Source organism: Varanus komodoensis, unplaced genomic scaffold (genome assembly GCF_004798865.1).
Source record: "Varanus komodoensis strain SLA01 unplaced genomic scaffold, ASM479886v1 scaffold18_1, whole genome shotgun sequence".
NCBI classification, from domain to species: domain Eukaryota; kingdom Metazoa; phylum Chordata; class Lepidosauria; order Squamata; family Varanidae; genus Varanus; species Varanus komodoensis.
The window spans coordinates 6,125,949-6,145,069 of NW_025335548.1; the positions used below are offsets into that span (position 1 = coordinate 6,125,949).

The window sequence follows — 19,121 nt, forward strand, 5'->3', positions numbered from 1 at the left end:
CCCTCCCCTCCCCTCCCCTCCCCTCCCTTCACCACGGCAGCTTTTTCTACATCAACTTGGAGGGTCAGGGTGGGGACTCAGACCTTCCGAGTCACAGCTCTGAGATGGTTGGAGCTTGGAAATGGGATTCCCAACAATACTATGGCCTCCCAGACCATGTTGAAGCCTGCCCAGTTCCTTTGGTTCCTTGGCCTTTCTTTCCTGCACACTTGTACATTGCGGAAAGTGGGTGCTTGTGGGGGGGAGGGGGGATGATACAATTGTGCAGCATAATGTTCCCCTGAAAATGTAAGCACTGTGGGTGGTCGAGAGGAGCGAGTCTTCAGAAATACCTTGGATGAAATGAATGGCTTTGATTACACATATGTATAGCGTTACCTAGCTCTGCTCATTGAGAAGCAGACTTCTAAATACTGATCCCCTCTTTGGTTAAGGCTCCCAAATCTGGGTACTGCAGCAGTGCGCCACAGGAGTCTGGGGAGTGCTCCTAGGGCCATCGTTGTCGCTTAAGAGGCACAGGTGGCTTTAGTGGTTGGGGGCACCTTTTCACTGGCTTAGGCTGATATACAAGCCATGACACTCCCTGGACAGGGATGGGTCACTTTCCATCCAGTTATTGCAATTCTATGTAGAAATGCTCCAGAAATAGTCACTGGGCTAGTGGGTGTTGGCTCGGGTGGACTCCAAGGGATGGTGGAGGACAGGAGAACCTGGAGGAATGCTGTCCATGGGGTCGTGATGGGTCGGGCACGACCTTGCGACTAAACCACAAAGCTCAGAAAGAGCCTTTTAGACCAACATAGGGTGCCTAGATTGCTACCGGGGATCAGCTGAGGTGCTATCATGCTAGCGCTTTGCCATCTGCCCTGATGGTCAGTCCATTCCTGAGGCCAACTCAAAAGCCCATTTAACCGTTACAGTCCTAAATGGCCTGGAGTGATGGTGCCCGAAGGAGCCACTCCCCCCAGATTTATCTGCCTGGCTTCTAAGGTACTTGACTGAAGCCGTCCTCCTGGCCTCTGCCTCAAGTAAGGTGAAGTGGCAGGGGAGGAGATCTTTTCAGAAGGCCTTATAGGGAGTCTAAATCACATGCATGAAACACTCTTTATTCTCCCAGGCCTTGTAAGAACTGCTTTCAGTGCATTGTTTCTATTTTACTAGTACTGTAGTTTTACCTTTCATTTTATGTGCTGCAGTGTTTTTATTCTTTGCTGCTGGCTTCACCTGCATTTTATATTGTGCTGTTTTTTATTCAGTGTTTCATTGTTCACATTTTATCTTTTAAGGTGCTGAAGAGCACTCAGAGAACCTGGATTATTGGGCAGTTTTGAAGTTTAATGAAAGCAACAAAAATAGATCGGGGCAGAACTTTCTTACAGGTGTTGATATACATGCATCCATCGCCCCATTCGCTTAAAGAGCAGGCTGTATTTTTTTTGCAAGCCCCCATTTTAGTCTACTGTTGCAAAGAGCAGGGGAAGGCGTGCACACGGGGATCCGGATCTGGGTTGCCGAGTTAAAAACACAACTTCCTCAAGGAGGATGGTCTCATGGGCTCTCGACAGGGTGGGCATGGGATTCTTCAACTCCCAGATCCAAGGGCAGAAACGCAGCTCTGACCTCAAAGCTGGGGATCGTGCCCAGATGTCCCGTCCCCTCCCCTCTGCAGAGTGGAAAGAACCACGCAGGCGGCTTCCTCCAGGCCAGAAAATCGACCTCAGTAAAGCGGTGCAGGGGGCAGGGAGGGGGGGAGGCTGAAGGTTTTTGGGCAGGTATTCGAAGTGCCACAGCCGGACCGCCAGGAGCCAGGAGCAGGGAGGTGGAGATCGCCTCTGCCACTCTCCCTATTCGGCATAGGATGCTCACCCGCTTCCAACTGGGTGCAATGCATGGGATTCGGTATTGACCATCTTCTCCCCATTGGGCATGTGTATGAAACAAAGGTTTGCTCCTATGAGGCAAGATTATTTAAAACATTTATTTGAAGCAAAATAAAACAGACAGTTGAGATTACATAGAAATACAAATTTCAACCAGAGCACTAAACCATTTCATTGAAAATGTACTTTCTTACTGTATTAATTTAGGTGTTCTCCTATGGACTTGATCAGTTAGATCACATTTAGCAATTTGCAGAATCAATTACCATAAAAATCAGTAAAACAAAGATTCCTTAAAATGTGCAAATATTTTCTGAGTGTTTTGTTACCATCTGTAGTCAATGGCCCCTAAATATATGCTTGTTACGTAAAGCTTTTTAAAGTATAATAAAAATACAAATTCTATTTGTTTAAAAAAGCCATTAACATGGCTGCTAAACATCCTCGTAGTACAAATCGCAAAATACTATATGACAAACAAAATTATAGACTTCTTCTATGAAATGTAGTCTTTTCCTACTTATTAGTGATCTCATATATATCTATATTGACAGGATCCAAAGGGCCACATGCGGTGGTTTGCATATACAATGGAAGTTTTCCGCCTCCCCCCACCCCCACTTTAGCTGCAATCTGTTATCTCCTGGTTAACTTAAGCTGCTCCTGAAACCCAGAGGACCCTCTGAAATGGGAATAAATGTGACATGGATGCCTGCAACCAAGGAGGGGGAAATCACATGCTTCTTCATACATGGGCAGAAGCCCCTAATGCATGCACACCATTTTCTTTGGATTCCGGCCAGAGATATAGATATACATGCATCCTGACCAAATGAGAAAGAAGGAAGACTTGACTCTATGTCAAACAGTAAAGACTCCGTGGAGCTGTATCCCTAAGCAGGTGCCTAACTTAAGCAGTGAAGAATCCCGGACTATCCAGGCATCTGCTTAAGCATCTTCCGAGGCTGGATCTAAGCTTAAAAAGGTAATAATACTGCATAAATGCATCCTATTTTCTGTGTAAAACTTGCAATATAAGGTCAAAAACTACATTTTGCAAACCAAGTACCAGAAAACTATTTCTTTTTCCCCTCTAAAAGATAAAACCAGCAAAATAATCTTTTACATTTATCCTGCTATTTCTCCCATGACCCTCCCCACCCCTATCCCAAACATCTTTAGTTTTTTTCAGTGAAAGGATCCTTATAGGGGAGAAAACTTTCCCAGAAAGGTCTTTTTATACATATTGAGCTAAATTATGTTAAAAATGGAAGTATGAAAGAGAAATTTAACTGCTCAACACAAGAAATGTGCAACTAAAAGGACCATTTATTGCTAGTTGGATGAAGTATTCGTATATATGGCAGCAGTACCCTGGCGCTCAGCAAACAACTTCCTGCACAAATGGTAACAGGATAATCTGTCCCCTCCCATAAGGGGTTGCTAATTTGACCCTCACCTTTTCCTCTCAAATAATTGACCTGTAATTTTCACATTTTCTTCTAGCATGAGCTTATGGAGCCATTCATTGACCTGTATTTCAAGCAGCCAGACAGGTGTTCTCCCACTGAAGTTGCTTGTGCAGTCAGGGTGGCTGCGCTCCACAGAACTGTGTGATATTCCCTCACAGAACTGCGTGATATTCCCTCTGATGTTCTATCGCACAGGCCATGACCATCCTGAGAATAAAATCTTGTGAGCGGTAGAAAGTTTGACTTCAAAACACTCAGGGTTTCCTTCGGTGCGTAATTCCAAGCAACCCAAGTGAAGTTTTTCCATTGCACAGAGCACTTTGACATGTGCTGCAAGCAGTGCTCAAAGCATGTACTCTTTGAAGTCATGGAAACCAACAGAATTTCCAAGTAACTGTGGCTGAGGAGCAGTGCAGTGGGCCCCAATCCTAAATGTGGTTTTGGGCGAGGGGCAGGCGTGTATGTACACGTAGGGCTGAAAATCCACCTGAATGCCCCCGAAAAGTGTCGTTCCTATTAACAAATCACAAATGCCCTTTGGAATGTGCACAAAAACTTCCTTGTAGTATTTTTAATTACATGCCTTTAAAAGTCCTGGTTTTTTGTTTTGCTTCTGTTTGGCAAAATAACAGGGAATAGACAGATACTGGGTACAGTTACAGATTTAAATTTTGGGTTTATAATATTGTTCTAAATATTATCCATACAGGGTAGTAACTGCACAGGGTTATCCTAACCCAGTAATTCTGCGGAATGTCCCACCATTAACTCTTATGCAAGCAACACTGTCCATGCACAAAACTCAGTCCTGAACGGGGTGCCAGCCATGTGACAAGCTATATAAGAGCACTCTAGGCCTAGCTTTAATCATGACCAGGGACAAGAAGCAAACATGTGGCAAATGCAGCCTATGTGCAGTGTACACTGTGATTTTTAAGTGTCTCAGTGATTACTGACAATATCGTATAAACATTCATCTACAGATTAGGAAAGAAGAATCAAATGGAAGGGATTTTATTTTCGAAAGTGTTGCCATTTGCCATCATAGCCTTGAAGGATACTGCCTGCCAACACACAGTGGAACGCACGAGTGGTTCAAACTCATGAATTCACAGCACACGGTGAATTGCTATTAGGTGATGACTTCCCACATGTGGAAGGCAAAGAAAAACAGCAGCGTGATTTCATTTCAGTTTCATATACATGTGACTTTTCCCCCCCTTACATTTGTATAGGGATAATACTGGGACCTATCTGGAGTTTTATAGAAGCCAACATCACAAAAGTTAACATGTTGAAAAACATTTTTGGCACATGAATAGTATTTGTAATACATTTTAAAACTTTTTTTTTAAAAAAATGCTCATCTCTTTTCAAATGTCTACTCTTGGCATCAGCACCTGCTGTCTAGAGGATCAAGACAAAATACTGTGCCTTCCAGCGTCAGTCCCATTTTGAACCCCTCCTGGAAAAGAGAAAAAAAAGGAGAGAACAGAGTAAGATACTTGACGACAGGAGCTCAGGTCTGAAAACAGCTGTGGCCTAGTTGCTTTTATTTCCATTTTTCTACTGGTCCAGGGTCAAAAAGTCACCCATTACTCATACTCTGTACAGTGTCTCTGGTGACTGAAGTTGGGTCCCTGCAATCATGCTGCAGTCCCCTGAGTGTCACTCCTGCTTCGAGGTGAGGCCGGGTCATTATGAAGCCTCTCAGAACTTGAGACCCACCTTCCTAAGAGATGTTCTGTCTCTTATGTTCCATCATCATTTATAGATCTTGAAACGTAGGCCGAACGAGGCAGTACACGAGCTGGTGAAACAGCTTCCAGCTCTGGGTTTCTCTTTGCTTTCTGTCGCCTATAATGTCATCCCACTGTGCCTTTGCATCTTCACCAGTTGGTGAGGACAGTGGAGGATGGAAGATGCAGGCGGGATGACATGAAAGACATCACAAGTGATCATAGTAGACTTCACGAGAAAACCAGAGTGCAGGCAGTAGGAGCAGTTCTGTCCCCTTTGCCACCCAGAGTGGCCCTGGAGGACAATGGGGTGTTGACAAATGCTGCTGAGAAGTGGCCCCGTGACCACGGGATTCAACTTTTCAAATGGACGTTTAGGGACTGTAATGCCTTTTTATCTGGGCTGTTTTGCAGTGACCGCAGCAAATGCTGCTTGCGTGTTGTGTTTCATTAATTATGTTTGATGTGCTTTAACTTCTCGTATTATTTAAAACATGTCTTCATGATACTGTTATCAGACCACAGCTGCCTGGTTCCACGGCCCTGCTAAATTAGGGAAGCAGCACATGCAACGATGCTTAATTGGTGTTCGTAACAGTAACACCAGAGGATGACTCTCAAATTGAAATTCTTTCCGCCAAAAGTCTGCCCAATGAGGAATTTAAAGCACATTGGGAGATCTCCCTTGAGTTGACATTTCTGGGGGCTTTCCTGCATAGTCAAGAGGGGGAGGTCCACACATCCATCGTTGAGCTCCTGCTTAACTTTAAGGGTAGTCATTTAGTATGGATTCATTTTTAAAGTAATGGTGGAGTGCACCTCAAACCTTTCTAGGCCCAACAAAGGAAAAACATGGAACTGAGAACAGCTGAAGGCAGGCATCAGAACAGAACATGAAGACAGTGTTAAAGCTCTGAATTCTTGCTCCCTCTGTTATAGGAGTCCGTGTAGGGAATTCCCAAAGGCTCTCCCTCTTGCAATAGGAAATGAAAAACAACAAGCCATTACAAACCACGCAAGATGAGCCAAGGGGATGGGATGATCAATATTTGTAATATGTAAGGACCAACTATAGTGACACTATCTTGTTCAAGTCCCTTTCTAACACTTGCTACTGTTACATGAAGAAAAGTAAAACATATTTCAGTGCTTCAAGAAAGTTATAGACCACGTTATTGGCTGTTCCAAAATATAAGGCACATGTTAAAGAACACAGAGTGCAAGAACCTTTAGTAATTCCCAGCTGAAAAAACAAATGAATGGAAAAACAGCATTAATCTAACATTATAGTGATGTGAGTACTTAAGGTAAGAAGGGCAGGGTTTTGGTTTTGACTGTGGTTTCCTTCAAATGCCTACCTAGGGGGCTCTGCGAGCTGTCTCATCCACAAGAAAGCCTGTCCATTTGCCAATGAGTCATTCACATGTGGCAAACGAAGCTTGCTTCCATCTCATGTTCCAGTCCTGTCGGCTGCAGCAAGGGGTACGCAGGCACCCCGCGCTTCTAGTGGAGCAACACTGCATGCAACTGCACACAAACCCGGCAGAGAAGTGTTCCTCTCTGGACTGCCAGCCTATATAAAGTGTTTAAGTCGTTCTCCTGAGCGGTAACTCTGGGATACATGAAATGGAACAGTCCCAGAATGACTGGGGTAATATCACAAGCAGTGCAAGTAGATTTCCACCTGTGCAATGGGGCATTCTCTTCTCCTCTACCCTTACACCCTTGAACAAACTCTGGAGGGCCCCTTTGCCCTCTGGAGAAGTTTGGCTGAACTGGCATTTGTTTATGTAAAGCGCAGTGGTCAACCCAACAGATCTATTTAATTAGAAACACAACATTTCTACAGATGGACAGTAAGACCTGTAAGCAGTTTCTATTTATAAGGGAAAATGGATTACAAAGCTTTTTTTTTTTTAAAAAAATAAGCCACTCTTGTTTATTATTCCTATTCCTGTTGGCAAAAGCTGTGATAATACCCCACAAGAAATGAAGCCCCTTCTGTCACAACTATCTGAATCTTGTTGCTAGCAAGTTTTGGGAGGATGCACTTGGTTAATGCTGCAAGCTCTCCTTTCTTACACTGTTTTTCTAGAGCTTAAAACATGAAACTCTATTGGCACCTCAACTCTTTTCCTTTTGTCTAATATAATTAATGTATTGGTAACCACATTGTTAACTCTGACTTGTCAACAGACTTTTTTTTCTATCCAAGATTTCTAATGCTATTTAAAATCTAGACAGTGCTTTAAAACTCATTCTCAAACCAATATTTTTTCATGCCACTACAATTACAAAGGATAATTTATTCCCTTTTCTTAAGTAAAAATCCATCATGTAGAACTTACTCTCAGGGTGTTAATTATGATGATGAATTTTACTGTTTTGGTGTTTAATGCACAGACTGCAGGTCTATGAAATAGCACAAACCTTTGTAACTAAGTAGCCTTAAGTTAGAGGTGGCTCTCCAGAGGTTACTGAACTGCAATGCCCATCATCCCTAGAAGCACAACCAATAGTGAGGAACAACAGAAATTGTAGTCCAGCATTTGAAAAGCCACGTTTGCCATCCCTTGCCTACTACGTATATGCATAGAATCCAAGTTTCTTGACTGAAGGTGGTTTCTTTAAAAGCACGTAGATACAAAGTGTTATGTATCTATTTAAGAATCAGGCAAAAGCAAGTTGGTGCTTTCCAGATGTTCTGGACTACAATTCCTATAAACCCTAGCTGGTATGAACAATAGTCTGGGATTGTGAGACTTGCAGTTCCAAACACCTGGAAGGAACCCAGTTAGCCACTTGATGGTAAATTTAAAAAGGAACATAACATATGAACTGTATATGCTTATGTGTCAATGTATATAACTGTAGGTCTAGTCTTAACAAACCCTATGAAGTCTAACCTTCTAATGAAGCTGTTTGGCAAAGCTGAATAGATAAGAGACCTCAGAACATCGCACCTAAACAAGAGCACAGAGAAACAGAAGGTAAACTCAGTTTACTTTAAATAAGTTGAAGGCTTCTTTGAAAACACGCTTCACTTTTTCTCTAAGAAATTTGTGTGAGTTCTTGCTTCTGACTCCATCCAATTCAACAGAAAGCTTGATCACCTGATAGCCATCCCTGGCTTTCCATTCTGGCTTCAGTTTCTTACACAACTCATTCAACTCTGCTGGGCTGCTGAGCAAGACCATCACATGGAGTACATCCGGGCAGGTCTTTAAAACTTTGCAGGCTACTGGTCAGCCAGACAGCTAGGTTTAACCTTCAAGGCTTCAATCCTACACATGTCTATGCAGGAGTAGGCCCCACTGGGTTCAGTGGACTTCCTTCCAGGTAACTGCATACTGAACTGTGGCCTTAAAGTGCTGAACTTGTTTTAGCCCAAAGTCTGAATTCCTCTGCAGAAGCTCCTGGGGGTCTGCGTTCCAGTGGTGGGTGGGAATGAAGACAAGGGGCTGGGGTTAAAATACCAGGCTATTTTAGTCCAAGCTCTTCCTGACAGTAACTAAGCTTTAGGAGAGGCATTTCAACCTTTCAGAAAGTGGTGCGCTATGCTGACAACCGTCACAGGATCAGTGGTCAAGCAAGTGGAATGGGGTCGAGGGAAGGGGGTGGAGCCACCGGGGAACCTTTGCCTTGCAGTGCGATTTCTGCCCTGGAACATTGATTCTGAAAGAATTACCTACTGCTGCATGAACATAAATGCAAAGATTTTCCTCTGAGTCCCACTTCTTCTCAGATGGAGATGGAGCACAGATGCAGAGAAACTTAGTGGAGGCATTCAAAACTTGGAATGTGCCTATAATCATATATACTAAGGGAGTGAGAGCAGCGAAGAAACAACCTCTCACTGCCCCTTTCTGCTGCCCCACAGAGCTTTTAGGGTTGTCTAACACTTACTCCATGCTCATTATAGACCTGTTATGGTCCACCATAAAGTGCTTGCTAGGCAGCTTCAGGACAAGATCAATTGCATCGTTCAGACTTAGATTCTAATGTTACAGCAGCTGAATCAGGCGAGCCGCTTGAGAGCACAACCTGGTCAAGTGCTCTTGGATGTGTCAATACAGCTGCTCAGGTTCATGTAAGCACTCCATACTGGAGCCTTGTCCCCACTGGGTTATAAAAACTGCCAGGGAGGGAACAGCCAGCTGGACCACGAAGGTGATTAATGCCTCCTTATGACATCTTCTTTCAACTTGGACGTTCTTAACAACTTTAGACTGATAGCAAATATTCCTTTCCTGGGCAACTTCCTGGAGAGGGTGGTAGCCAACTGGCTGCAGGCATGCTTGGGTGAGACTGCTCATTTGGAACCATTTCTGTCAGGTCAAGTTTGAGAAAAGAAAGTTTTGACTGCCCAGTAGGATGAGCTATGTTGGGAGAGGGATGGGGAATGGTGACCTCGCTGATGCTGCTTGATCTCTTTCAGGGCTTTCATTACCATTAATCATGGTATCCTTCTAGGTCGACTGTATGAACTGGGGTGGGGCGGAGAGATGCTGCATTGCACTGCAGTGGTTCTACTCCTAGTTGGCTAGATGGCTCCAGAATGTGGTGCTTGGAGAATAATACTCAGCATCATGGATTTTACAGCATGGGGCTCCCCAGGGGTCAGTTTTGGAGTGCACTGTCATTGGTATGCTAGTGATATGCAGCTCTGTTTCTCCATTTCCTCTTCATCAGGTGAGGCTGTGTATGCGCTAAGTCCTAGCTGAGACAATGGAGTAGAAAAGTGCTAACAAGCTGAAGCTCCGTCCAGAGAAGGCTGAGATACTGTTAATCTTGTGACTGGATCTGAACAGGACTGGGCTGCGCTCCTCTTGAAAGAGCAGGTTTCCCTTGGGGGTCCTCTCAGAACCCTCTTTGTCAGTTCAGGGTCTAATGGCCTCAGTGGTACGCAGTACCTTGTATCAGCTCCAGGTAGGCTGCCCAGCTTCACCCTTATTTGGACCTGGATCAGTTGGTTTCAGTAAACTATAATCTGCTAATTTCCAAATTAGATTACTGCAGTGTACCCTATGTGGGACTGCACTGAAGGAAGCAGCTTGTGCAAAATGTGGCAACCCGATTACTAAAGGGTACCAGAAGGTCTGAGCATCTAACACCAATTGTGTCCTGCTGGCGTTGGCTGTCCGAATGCGCTGCCTGCCTGCTTCTGAGCCGAATGCAAGCCAGGACGGCAGCGCTGGTCAGGGTGCCTCTCAGCTGCCTTGGGCTTCACAGATAAAGATATCCTCTTAGGGATAAGGTCCGCAGCTTAGGAGTACTCCTCGACCCGGAGCTTTCTTTGGAAGCTCAGGTGACAGCGGTAGCGAGGAACGCCTTCCTTCAGCTTCGGCTGATTAATCAGCTGCGCCCCTACCTGGAGTACGACTGCCTGGTGACGGTGACACACGCGCTGGTGACTTCCCGCCTAGACTTCTGTAACGCGCTCTACGTGGGGCTTCCCCTGAAGACAGTCCGAACACTTCAATTGGTGCAAAATAGAGCTGCCAGGTTGCTGACGGGGACGGGGCGTTATGCTCACATGACTCCAGTCCTCCATCAGCTTCACTGGCTTCCCATTGAAGCCCGGGCCCAATTCAAGGTGTTGATTATGACCTACAAAGCCCTAAACGGCTTGGGTCCTGGCTACCTGAACGAGCGCTTATGTCCGTATATGCCCGACCGCCCCTTGAGATCTGCGGGAGAGTCCCTTCTCTGGGAACCCTCCATGAAAGAAATTAGGAGAGTAAGTACCCGGAGGAGGGCTTTCTCTGCGGTGGCGCCCAACCTATGGAATTCACTCCCCAAAGAGGTCCGCCTGGCACCGTCGTTACTGGTTTTTCGGCGCCAGGTAAAGACCTTTTTATTTAAACATCATTTCCATTGTTAAAACATATGATCTGGCCTGGGCAACTTCTTCTTCCTTCTCTTTCTCCTCCTATATTTTTATTTTATACTGATAATTTTAATTTTGTATTTGTAAATCAATGTATTTTTTGTATTTTTATATTTAATGGTAATTTATTATGTACTATTGTATTTCAATGTATTTTATCATGTTGTAAGCCGCCCCGAGGTTTCGGCAAGGGGCGGCATAGAAATGTTATAATAATAATAATAATAATAATAATAATAATAATAATAATAATAAGCTGCCTTGGGTGTTATACAAATGTGTTATACACATGTTCTAAACAAATAAATAAATAAAAATAAAATAAAATACATATACATCTAAGAGATGTCAACAAGCCCCATTCAATATAATTATTATTTACTGACAAGGAATTGGGTAACATGAGGAAAACCCACTGGATCATGATACTGTGAGTTACAAAGCCATTATTTATTTGTTTATTATTTAAAGTTTTTATATGCTGTCCGAATACTAAAAGTCTCTGGATGGCTTACAAAAGCTTTAGGGGTTGGCAGGTATACTAATGGACTGTTTGATTATGCTTGTTATGGCACTGCAGGATATTCAAGGTTAGGTTGCTTCTGTCCAGTACATATACAACTGAAATGCACTTCTGAAACATAGCTGACCTGATCCATTTGTGGCGCAGATCTACAGGAATGGTCTTTGATTTTCCTTCTATGTATTTATTTTATTTATTCTCTTGTCTCTGGACGGGCTTACAAAACAGGTTCAAGTTATTTCAAGTTATCATGCAAAATAACCTGCTTACTGTGGAATAAACCACTGTACCATGACTTCCGATTTCCTCCTCTATTCGTAGGTTTAAAGAAGTCCCCCCCACTTTATAGTGGTAATAAGGAGACATAAGGTTTCATTCAATAAACCATGTGCAGTATAATTTGAAACACAAAAGCACGTGTCATAATATTAATTTTGGAAAGCTGAAAAAAGGGAAAGAAAGGCATTTGTTCAATGCTCAGAACAGATGGAAATGATTAGCTGGGATAATCAAGCCCATTTAAAAGCTTGTTAATTTCTTTCAAACCACATGTGTGAGAAAAAGCTATGGGAACTACGCTCCAGAAGAGTATTCACAATGTCTTCTCCCTAGTCTGCTTTTGTGGTTGACTAGGAATGGTGGAGCTCCTTATTCCTTAAATAAGGGATTAGAAAAACATGGAAGTGCTGGGAAAACAGGAGGGTTACAAATGAAAGAGGACCTCATCTGGATTCCTTGTCAAATTTTGTGAATGAGGCAGGATGATGCCAGAAGGTTCTAATGATGCTAAGAAGGTGCCTAGTACCTAAAGTCCCAGGAATGATGCTTAGTACCTTAAGTCCCAGGAATCAATCACCTTTAATCAATCGCAAGGAAAATAAATATTGACTTAGGAAATAGTGGGTCGATTGTATCAGATTTCTAGGTGCTTTGCAGAGAGCATCATAGCAAAAGTATGTTTGTTGAAGGAACTTGCCATCTGCCTGCTGTGAGTTGGCATGGATATCCCTAGGTGTGGGGCCAGGAATATAAGGGCTCCTTTCAGAGTATAGGAACTCATCCCTTATGAAGTAAAAATAAGCCAGAACATTTCCAGCAACATTTTGTCTGGTATAGATATGGATGTTTCAGGAACTATTCATTTGTGTGGAATTAGTTTTCAGTTTGATCTATAAATAATTTGAAAGGCTAGTCCACTGACTTTGGAGTACAATATTGCAGAGATGAGTAAAAATAGATGAAAAATCAAGGCATATGCTCTGGAGAGATTCCTGCACCAAAACATGCAGGAAACCTTAGATTTAGAACTGGCTATCTATGCCGAAAGATCTGAGGCAGATACCATCTATGCCTGCTGGCTAGTGATCATGGTTTCGGAAACATGTTTCCTCCCCTTGGTTCATGTCTACCAGGTGGCAGTGTGACTACATACCCTTTCCTCCACAAGGAAGAGACACTTCCCTGCCAGTGAAGGAGGTGAGGAAGTTTGTGCATGGGTGGCAGCTTCTTCCAGGACCAATGGTGGGGGTAGGAAGCACCTTTTCCTGTTGTACATGCAGCACCACCATGCATGGATGAACTGCAGGACAGCCGCCACGCCACCTTGCCTGATGCAGCCCCAAAGTCACGGCATTTTGTGTATGCTCTCAAGTTAGGCTTGAATAAAACTGTTCATTATTTCCTGATGCACACCACAGTCACAGGTATCTCACTGAATTAATACAGCCAGTGGGAAATGGACCACATGGAAAGGAGCTGGCAAGAAAGTCCTCCCAGTTTTGCTCACAAAAAGTATAAATAAATGGGGTTCTGATGACTATAAATGAGTCCTGTTGGTGAGAGGAGGTCAAACACAAACATTTTGAAAGAAGCACAACACAAGTCCTCACACTTAGATTTTGGACACTAACGCAAATATCTGGGAAATCAACATTTTGTATGAAATGAGTTAACATTTATGTAAAAGAATATACCAACCATCGCTGACGCTATGCATCCACGAAAGCACAAAGAAACAGAACAGATATTAGAACCTCTAGCAGATGGGGCAAAATCAGTAATAACATTCTCATTCATTTAAACATTTAATGCAAAGCTAAATTGAATATTGAAATCAGATAATATGAAATCAATATTCAGCTGAGTTCCTTCTCACAATATTCCCTGCATTATGATATTCTCATACATCCTTCTCATGATATTCCCTGCATTATATATTTCTAAGTATATGCAGCAAAAATATACAGTTTCTTTCAAGCAAGACATTTTAGTCATCTAAATCTATGACTAGTTCTCCACTGTTGGGATCAGATAGATGTTTGTACAGCACTTTCCTCACATAGATACAAATCTTTTAGGCAATGTTGGTATCTTTGATTAATTCGGTGTACCATCAAAAGTGGTTCTAGCATGGTTTCTTACTCTGTAAATGTGGAGTAATATTAGAGAGGCGTTAAAGCAAGACAAATCCCATCACTGTGCTAATGCAAATGTGATGTTGCAAGGAGATAAGGATGCCCAGCAGCGATGAGAAGACACAGGCAAGGAGACTTGCTGGGTTTGGAATGATGTGTAAGTAGCGGATTCACCGTGTTTACGTGAGACTAGAATGGAGGGGACACAATCACTGGGTTGGGGTGCATGTGCCACCTTTATCGGATGGGTGGGGTACGATTAAGGGATTCCATTAAGGAGCTTAATTAACAAGGCACAGAGCAAGATGGACAAGGGTGACCTGGCATGCTCAGAGCATGGGAGAGGAAAATGCCAAGTATGAATTCTAGAACAAGGATTGCAAATGCCTGGCCTGCGAGGCAAGTTAAGGGGCCCACGATGTCATATCGTGCTGACTCTGATCCCTCTCAGGAGATCTTTAGTATACGACAGGCCTGCATGTTGCAATGTGCTCTTTTGTGGTCGGCACCTTCTGGCTCGGTGACCCCATAATGACATTTAGCTTGGTGTCTTCAAACCATATGCTCTGTGTAGCTCCCGTGAAAGCGATGGTGCTTTTACACAATCAGGACAAATGCATCTCCTCTTGGAATGTCCTGCAGTGGCTTCTAGAGTAATAAAGCAGCAGCAGCAACCATCACCACCAGGGAAGCGGAGAAAGTATATTATAGATGCCCGAATTAACACCCCTTTTTGTTGTCTTTGCAACAGTGAACATTTGATAGGCTACGAACCCACTGCATGATCAAACTTCCCTCTTAAGAACCCAGAACATCATGTTAGAGCATGACTGACTGACTGACTGATTGATTGCAAAGGTAAACATTTGATCACCTGCATCTCGTCTAGTTTGGACTGAATGTCTGGAGGGAAATCTCCTGCTCCGCAGCTAAATGGGTCAAAAGGTTCTGCTCCGAAAAGGTCTCTCTCTAAAAGAAAAAAACAGTGAGTCAGCAACACATGGGAGCTGGAGTATATGGAAGCCCAGACAGTAAGATACCTGGAAAACCATCAATGTAGGCAGCCCAAACAGCAATATTTACTGCCTGTATTATGCTGTACTCTTCAAAGTTGGACCCTGGATGGTTCTGTGATCCAGACATTTTAGGTCTCATTGCATCTTGCCCCTCAGAAAAAGCAGCCATGATTTAAATTTGATTTTTTTTTAGTTTTCTTCTGAAGTATGATTTCAGGATTGATCCTGGGACATCCACTAGAATTCCAGGACACATCTCTGCAGAATACAATTGTCTTTGCTTAAGCCTGAAGCCTTTATAGGGCATTCAAAAACTGCAGCCTGCATGGGGGGCAACTCAGCAGACACACATTCAATATTAATAAGTTAAGCAATCATCAAAGTGTTGACTTTGGTAGAGATCAGAAAGTTTATCAAGCTAGAGAAGAGAAGAGAAGAGAAGAGAAGAGAAGAGAAGAGAAGAGAAGAGAAGAGAGAAGAGAAGGCCCTGACTTGCATTATATTCTTTTTAAAGAGCATCTACTAATCCCAGCAATTATTGTTGATCTATTAAGTTCAGACAAAGAGGGTGGTACAGGCTTCCTGGAACTTCACTACATCAAAATAGGTTCAGATGTATGAAATCATGTGACCTAAGAAAAGCCTACATGTAACCATTTCTTGCTCACTTATTTTCTGTCAATTTAAATGTTTTCTCAGATGTGATGCTTTGAATTATAACCTGTGAGTTAAACTTTACAGACTCTCAACTAATATAGAGGTTGAGAGTCTGTAAAGTACATTACAGAGGTACATGTAAAGTATCTCTGTGATGTTCTTTACTCAATGTAAAGTACATTGAGAGGTACATCCTATGTCCTCTTGCTTATAGCTAAATTTCCTCCCATCATTGCTAATTTACTGTTGAATAGCATTGTTTTGTAGCTCTTAACACATGTCATGACATTCAAAGTGAAGCCATTCTTACTCTCTGACAGGAGTGTATGTGTATTGAATGCACAGATCCGAGAACACATGAATAAAGTGTCTGATATATGTATGTTTTCCATGTGGATAGGGACCTTTCAGGAGTAAGTATTCTAAGTTTTAAATTTGAGGTTGCTATCTCATACTTTTAGAAAACTCCAAGTAATGATTGTACCATCCAAATCTTTCATGTTGGGAATAATTAGAAAAGGAACTAAAAATAGTTCCCTTGTACAATACAATACCAATACTTCCCTTGTACAATTCCATGGTATAAATTTACCTGGAACTCAGGTGAGCTCAGCTCTGGTCAGTGACCCTCAAAGATGAAATTATGCTGTTGGAAAAAGTGTAGAAGAGGACACCTAAAGTGATCAAGGGGATGGACCAACTCTCCATAAGAACTGGTCTCCATAAAGTCTGGGGCTGTTTAGCTCAGAGAAAGGGTAAATGAAGGAAGACATGACAGAGGTGTACACAATTATGCAAGGTGTGGAGAATGTGGAGTGGGAGATTCTCTCTCTCTCTCTCTCTCTCTCTCTCTCTCTCTCTCTCTCTCTCTCTCTCTCTCTCTCTCATAATACTACAGGATCATCCAAGCTGAGCTGTGGGAGATTCAGGGGAAAAAGTACATATTTCTTCACAAAGTGCACAGTTGAACTATGGAATTTACTACCACAAGATATAGTGATGTCCACCAACATGGATGACCTTAAAAGGAAATCAGACAAATTAATGGAGGAGGAAAGGGCTATCAATGGCTACTAATCATATAAACCTCCTTGAGTGCCCATTTTTGGTAGAAGGTGGGCACCAATAAAACAAACTAAGAGTGTATATTACTTCCACTATAAAAAGGGAGGAGGCTTTTCCCATGCTGCTTGCAAGGGAAGATGAGCTTGCAGGCTGCTGGTAAAGTCAAATCCTACCTGCAGGTTTCTCATAGGCCGTCGATCGCTTACTACATGAATGGAACATGGACTATTACATAAGCCATCGGTCTAATCTGGCATGGCTCTTACATTCTTACATGGCTATGTTCTGTCTTTATACATAAAATGACCTGCAGTAGAATGACCATGTTCTGGACTGTTAAAATTTGGTGAAACAGAGAGATATTTTGTTTTATGTGCTACATGTGCAAGATCTTCCAATAAATAATAACATTTTATAGCAATAACACACTATGTGAGTGTCTGTCACAACCAGCATTATAACAAACCTGTAATGTAGGCTAATTATATTTATCCTCCAATTAAAAATTGTTGGGCAAGGTGCTAAGTGATAAAGGCTTGGGGGTGGGGGGCAAACCTAGTGAGTTACTGGATGAAATTTGAACCAGGAACTTTACAGCTCAGACTCTTGGTCCTTGCTTTAAAATAAGGTATTTTGCAGCATCATTTTTGTCCTTCTCACAGTTCTTTTGGCATGGAAAATCTAGTGCCTTTCCAAGTTTTGCACTTGGTTTTGAAATGTATTTCAATTATATGTTTCTAAACAAGTTCTTCTTCCAGTTGTGTATTTGGAGAAAATGACTCATTTTAAGTTCAATCCCATAGATTTGTTTTGTGGAGACAGTGGGGCTTGTATGTTTCTATGGTTCCTGGGACAACTATTTATTTATGTAGATAGTTGAAGCAGTTCGGCACAAGTCTTTCTTTAAAGGCAATTTGATCTGTAGGACTCAATATGTCATATGGGAAGGTCCCAGAGGAAGTTATTACCCTAAGGTTTTTAGACCATTCAATATATAATCTAGCAGGAAGGCTTCCAGTGGTGGAAGTGGGGGAGGACATCAACTGATTAGTAAAGCCCAAAGCCCAAGATTTTATTTGTTGCTCATTCTGTTGCAACATTTGATCTGGCAGCATCTGGCCTGAATATACATCAAAAGGTTGCTCAGGATCAACGGTGCAAATGCCTAAAATTCAGCTCGCTGGCTACTCTCTGGGCTGATGGCTACATCCTTGGAGATTTTCCTTATGCAGTCTGTGCCCAGCCCAAACAGAATGAAGTGAGACAACAAGGCCTGACTTCTAATCTATGGCAGTAATTTCCAGTTGTGATCTGTGTTACGTTAACACAAACAATGGATATATAACAGTACAATACCAGGAGCTGGATCTGAATTTACAATGCTTATTCTACCGCAAGATGTGTTTGGGAATGCTGAAAAGAGCTTCCCCTTCCAGCAGGTTTTTTAAAATTTCACACAATAAAATGCATCTGTATGCATCCCTGGCAAGTGATGCAGCTGCATCTGATTGGCTGTGGTCTTACGTACCGACATCCTATTCAGCAAGGCTGCATTATGTTACTGTATTTGTGTTCCCAGGCTGAATGGGACCACTCATGTGATTTACCCATGAAGAAAGGACAGGCGTCACCAGGGAAAACAGTGGCACAACTTGGTTCTGGCCCAGTCCAACTGGGCCCTGAGGGAAGGGGATGTGTACTTTTCCGAAATGCTTAGTTCCATCTCTAAAATCAAAACTTGCAGTCCTCTGACACAGACCTGCAAGACTGTCAGCCACTGACATCAAAGGATAACTACAGAAATTACTTGATAGCTTTGTTGTGTGAAGTAGCTCACACAGGCACTTGCCCACAGGCACAAGTTTACAATAATCCTGGGAAACTGAGCAACACTTTTCTGATATATTTTCCGGGCTGCTTCAAAAGAGAGTAAATAACTGGTTCTGTAGATGTCCTTAGAGTAGAACTGGATCTGTTTCTGTCCTTCCAGGCATAAACATCTTTGCAGTGTTTGTTATCAACTCTATCTCCTGCTTTCTATTTCTTCTGGTACTAGAAGAAGGGATCGCTGCTACTTTTCTCCCTCAGCATGAGAACAAATGAGAAAACTATAGCAGATGACTCATGGCTGAGGTGGTTAGAAGCATTATTCTGAGATAAGCAAGGAACCAAATGGCTGCTCTTTGGGAAAGAATGAGCAAACATGTCCTAATACTACTATTGCAAAAAATTAAACAAACTAACAGAAAAAAAATCTCAATTTCTAAACTTTCCTTTTATAACACATCACTGTATAAAGCCCTCTAGCATATATTTAGCTGAAGATACCTTTTGTACCAGCCAAAAGGGACAATCAATACAGCAAATAAAAGGCTGTTATGTGATTAACTGGCAGAATATTATACTTCCAAACAAAATGAGATCAGACTGTGAATAACAGTATAATTTAGGCACCATGTGGAATT

At 42.5% G+C, this 19,121-nt stretch overlaps 1 protein-coding gene across 2 annotated transcripts in view; it reads right to left on the reverse strand.

Annotated features, from left to right (window-relative positions):
- Positions 1 to 1,990: 1,990 nt before the first annotated feature.
- The window catches only part of GULP1 (GULP PTB domain containing engulfment adaptor 1), a 201,883-nt gene continuing 184,752 nt past the window's right edge, over positions 1,991 to 19,121 (reverse strand). The window contains exons 11-13 of one of the 2 annotated variants that reach the window (XM_044427094.1): positions 14,793 to 14,887; positions 13,482 to 13,492; positions 1,991 to 4,817 (exon numbers count right to left, since the gene is read on the reverse strand). In XM_044427094.1, the coding sequence (XP_044283029.1) occupies positions 4,796 to 4,817; positions 13,482 to 13,492; positions 14,793 to 14,887 (128 nt within the window). In that variant the 3' untranslated portion in view covers positions 1,991 to 4,795. The remainder of the gene's footprint in view (positions 4,818 to 13,481; positions 13,493 to 14,792; positions 14,888 to 19,121) is intronic. The other variant, XM_044427093.1, reaches the window with a different exon arrangement.